This window comes from Saprolegnia diclina, assembly GCF_000281045.1.
Source record: "Saprolegnia diclina VS20 unplaced genomic scaffold supercont1.140, whole genome shotgun sequence".
NCBI classification, from domain to species: Eukaryota; Oomycota; class Saprolegniomycetes; order Saprolegniales; family Saprolegniaceae; genus Saprolegnia; species Saprolegnia diclina.
In genome coordinates, this window is record NW_008246207.1 from 91,482 (window position 1) to 96,276 (window position 4,795).

The following is a 4,795-nucleotide window of genomic DNA, read 5'->3' on the forward strand; positions in this document are numbered from 1 at the left end:
CCTGAGGACCGAGTCTTCAGCGTAATCGTTGCTGTCGTTCCCAGACTTTAAGCCATGACGGGTAATCGTAATCTTGCTTTCGCCAATACAAGCAACCAAGCTATCGCGCTGCTGTGATAGAAGCACCATGCAGTGTCGAGCCTGCATAGAACAACGCCACTTGAGGAGTCCCTTTCTTGTACGAGGCCTTTCCTGTTGATACGCGCATACTGTACGTGCTCGATCTCAAGTGTCGTCGGGTTCGAAGGGCTGGCGCTTCTTGACAATGCACTGACAAGGATGCGAAAGAAATACTGTTATTACTTATCCCAATGGTTGCAGAACACGAGAATCGTGTCACCCATCTCGGGCAGACGAGGAGGTTGCCTCGAGTCTCATTGGGCGAGGCAGGGAGCCGCACGCATTGTGGCTTCGACCATCACTCGAAAGCGGTGACAGACCTGTGTCACCACCTTCAAGGACTAGCCACAGCATTCTTGAGGCTGCAATCGACCAAGTCATTGGCGAGTTGGCTGCGACGGTGGACGGTCACTTGCGGCGCGTCGCCCGCGCAGAGACCCGTGGGACAAGGTTGACGTGGAAGACGATTCTCTTTACGATGGATTTGCTCGTCGAGCAGCGCCAATTCAAGATCGAACGCGATGCCACCAACGGACTTGCCGTCGACGTCGCGGGGTTGGCGTAGTTCCAATAGTCATTCATTTATAACGCACGCATCATTTTTCATAGCATATTTGTGTTAGCAAGGTACTATGGACTACCGTCGCGCTACACTGCAAAGCGAATTGTTGTTTGGCTTAGACGTTGTAGCCAAGCAAGACGTCCTTGGGGCTGCAGTCGCACGAGCCCGGCGTGTACGATTCCGTGTGCGTCGCAACCTGCGCGAGGACACAGGTTGGGCAAAAGCACGCACAGCAAACGTCCTCGCAGCAGCTGCCGGGGATTCGGAAGCGGTCGCGGACTTCACCGCGGATGCAGAGAATGGGGAGACCGGCGCACAGCGTAAAGAGCAAGCACGAACTCCAGAAGGACCCGGTCAAGCGGTGGCGCGTCTGCGCGTACGAGATGCACGGGCAGCACCACGTCATCAAGCAGTTGGGGACACATGCGTCACAGCAACCGAAAATACCGGCCTTCCATTGACCGAGGAGGATGCCGTTCTGGTCGACGTTGTTCTTGCCATGCGCTGGCTGAGTGGCAGCTCTGCCAGCCTCCAAGTCGTGCGGGGCGCTGGTGCTCATGTTGGAAGAAGCGCGCAGAGGAGGCAAAAGACAAAGTGAGTTAGTTCATCAAATCGGTGAACGAGCTTAGATGTTCGATCCGGAACCTTCCGCGACTTGTCCGATGCGCCATTTTGCACGCGGTTGTATTCCGCACCGGGTTGAATATACTCGAGAGAAGAGAAGGACATGGGGCCCGAAGGATAGAAGAGTAGAAAGAGTAGAACACACGTCACGCGTTTATGTGGTCTTTCATGGATCCCACCTCATGATGATATCTCACAATACGAAGGAAACTTCTCCGCCCTCAACACACTGGTGACACGCATGAGCGACCACCTCGTCTAGTCTTTTGTATGCCGAGTCGGCGTTGCGGCCCATTTGGTAGCTAGCTTTCTGGTTGCAGCGTTTTCTTTTTAAGAACAACACAACAATCTCACTTGTAGACAGCGATGCTACAAAAAGGAAGAATATACACAATCGCGCTCAAAATTTGTACTGTCGCAGCGAACTCGTATCCTTGTGGCAATGACCAAGGCAGGACACAGCGTTGATGGGCAGGACGATTCATTCGCACATCGCATTGATCGGTCGGGCAAAATGCAGCATGTAGTTCTTCCAAGTACATACGTAGGAACTGCTTCTTTCCATTCTGTCGTCATGAGCAATGGGCAATTGCACGGTGGGTTGTATTCAATAGACTCACTTCAACAACAACGGTGGGTTGTGTTCGCCATGTCATTTGTCTGGAACGACTACACTACCACCAATTTAAAGCGCATATTTCGGAACATCCCATATTGATGCGAAAATTGTTATTTGAATTCGGCATGTTGCACCATCACCTTGGCTGGAGCGGACACGAGATTAGAGCACGGCTTGTCAGCGATAGCTCTTCCTTCCTTCATAGAGTATCGCACGAGGCGATACGGCCAACCTCAGGACTCAGCAAGTGCGATCCAACCTCCCTATCCAGTTGCGTGGACGCAAAAGCTCATTTGGCAACCATCACCTCGTCTTTCAGGTAAAACCAAGGCCAATGGCCTTGGTAACACCTTTGTCTACCACCAACTCAGAAAACCAGGGACAAAATCAGCGCACCGCGGCTTCGTTTTTCCATCAAAGGGCGCTTATCCAATTGACATCCCAAGCTGCGAGGGATGCTGCACGCCCTAGTACTCGGGTGTTCGTCCTACTCAAGGAAACACTTTGATCCTTCAACTGGTTCATTTGACGTGAGTGCAACTGACGAGATGTAATCTTTACTCCTGACGTTGTGCGAACTTGGTGCGATGCGAGTAGAAATGCGGAGGGAAATCCACTGGCGAGAACGTCCAATTGAATCTTCCATCAATCATGATGCATAAAGCCACCAATCACAGAGCACGGCGTTGCGATATGCGCGCATCAAACTCCTTTCTACGCGATGACGCCGGCGCCATTGTGGCACAACTCGGTCTTATGGCTTCTCCTGCTCGGTACGCTCAACGACGGAAGCTCGCTGCGTGGGCTGCGAGGCCAAACCGATTTTCTCATATCAGGAGTCGCACTTGTTGCCGGCAAAAGGGGCAAAGGAGGTGGTCGGCGAGGCGGGTCGAGACTTAGCAGGCCGAAGCCAAATCGAAACTGCGTCGAGGTTTGGCTGGCCTTTGCCTGCTCCTCCTAAAAACTATATTTCTACTCTCTACCGATACGTTGAAACGCCCAAGGCCATCGTCGACCATCTCCGGACGATCTGGCGGGCGCAACTCCGAACTGACCAGCGCGGCTACGTTCCACTCGGTCACGTAAATCTGCCATTTGACGCGCCACGCGACACACCGATCCCGCACCGCTCTCAACTCGTTACCTTTCCACCTCCGCTTACGCACATTGTCGATGGCGAGACGCAGCCCAAGCCCTTCCAGGTCAACATGATGCCCTTCATCATTGGCCAAGCCAAGACAACGCTGCCGCCCGTGTGTCGGCGCTACTTGCCGCTGCTCGAACCCGGGTGCCTATTATGTACCCGTGGCTCGGGCGCTGCCGCTACCACAACAAGAACGGAAAGGTCGGGTATCGTACGATCCACGAAGGCATCGTCGAGGCCGACACCTCCCAACGTCGCCCGAGGCTGCGCGTCAAAGCACGGTCCGCTGCCAAGCTCCAGCGCTTTCTGGGCGCTGGCGAAGCACGCCACAAGTGGGCTGAGATTCGCTGGGGACAAGGCTGGACGATCCGCCACGAGCTCCAAGGTGGTATCAACAAGGCCTCCACGGTCGCCAAGTCTTGTGGAGTACGTACGACCCTCATCATCTGAGTGTATACTCCTGGGTCTGGGACAAGATCGTCGCGGACGAGAACGATATTGTTGGCGCGCACGGGGACACGAACGTGCTCCACGGTATCTTGGACCCCGACCGTGATGGGTACTACGGGCCGCAAGCCCACGAGCTGTACTGGATCACGGATCGAAGTCCTTTCCAGTGACGAGAACGCAATTTCGGCAGTATTTTCGCTTTGTCACGAGCAACGTCTCGCACTGGTTTGCAGAGCACTCGACGCCCAACCCGCTAGGCATTCAGCCCACGGCCACAATCGTCTACGGCAACAAGTTTACGGCGCACTTGAGTACCGAGTAGTGGCGGTGCAGTGGTCATTGCTCGTGCAACTGTATTCACGCATTTTAAACGCTTTACATGAACCAAGTTCAATTCACGTGCGATGCAACCCAAGTCGCCGCGTTGTCGATACCTAAAATGCGTTGTGTCCAATGACCGACAGGCCCAAAATAAAAAAATATTTGGTCTTACCCGGACTTGAACCGGGGACCTTCTCCACGTCAAGGAGACGTGATAACCGCTACACTATAAGACCAGCTTCATGATTGCATATAAAATGTGAATATATAATGAATGTATTGTTGAGTATTGTTGAGATTTATCAATACTTAAAGGCCCCAAGTGCACGGAATACACTTGGGACGTGTCCTTGCACAGCGCCTTTCCTGTCACTTCCACACTCTCCAAACTAAAGGGGTCGATCTAACGAGCAAGTCGTTGTACAGGCTAGAACGTTGTTGATGTATGCGTCCGTGCTGTACTCCAAATGCTGACCAAACCAGTCGAGACCGAGCTTGCGCAGCAGGGTCGCCGAGCAGCGACGTCGCAGTCGACCCAAAAGGCGTCCTGGTGAGCGTGACGACCCTCGTGCATCCCACATCGCGATGGCTTCACTCATACGCAAACTACAAGTCGCCACTTCTGGCACAGAAAATGTTTCAGTTTTGCGGCGTTGGGGCACTGTCCGCAAAAGCGCACTCGCAACAACGGATTCGGTCTCAGTAGCCGTACACTTGATATATCGCTACGTCCGGATAAACATTATTACCTGGAACTATCAACCTATCCGATCTGCAGGCACATGCAGCATGTTCACGCAGACGCAGGATGAAGTTGCCATTCCTGTTATATAAAAATTCAAGTTCTGCGGCGCTGAGGGACTACCTCATCGTGAGGACCCGCAACAACCGATTCAGTCACAGAACCCCGACCTTCGACAACTTGATACTTCCGGATATACTTATCCGTGAATTA

General features: G+C 53.2%; 2 protein-coding genes and 1 non-coding gene across 3 annotated transcripts; 1 reads left to right on the forward strand and 2 right to left on the reverse strand.

Annotated features, from left to right (window-relative positions):
* Window positions 1–697: 697 nt before the first annotated feature.
* On the reverse strand, window positions 698–1,269 carry SDRG_16632 (hypothetical protein). The gene has a single exon (XM_008622850.1). It carries the CDS (start codon window positions 1,239–1,241, stop codon window positions 798–800), a length of 444 nt encoding a protein of 147 aa, XP_008621072.1. The 5' UTR covers window positions 1,242–1,269; the 3' UTR covers window positions 698–797.
* Window positions 1,270–3,136: 1,867 nt separating this feature from the next.
* On the forward strand, window positions 3,137–3,911 carry SDRG_16633 (hypothetical protein). Its single transcript, XM_008622851.1, has 3 exons — window positions 3,137–3,495; window positions 3,546–3,655; window positions 3,694–3,911. The coding sequence occupies exons 1-3, from the start codon at window positions 3,223–3,225 to the stop codon at window positions 3,839–3,841; spliced, it is 531 nt and encodes a 176-aa protein (XP_008621073.1). The 5' UTR covers window positions 3,137–3,222; the 3' UTR covers window positions 3,842–3,911.
* Window positions 3,912–4,003: 92 nt separating this feature from the next.
* On the reverse strand, window positions 4,004–4,076 carry SDRG_16634. The gene has a single exon. It is a non-coding gene; the product is annotated as a tRNA-Val (tRNA).
* Window positions 4,077–4,795: the final 719 nt, after the last annotated feature.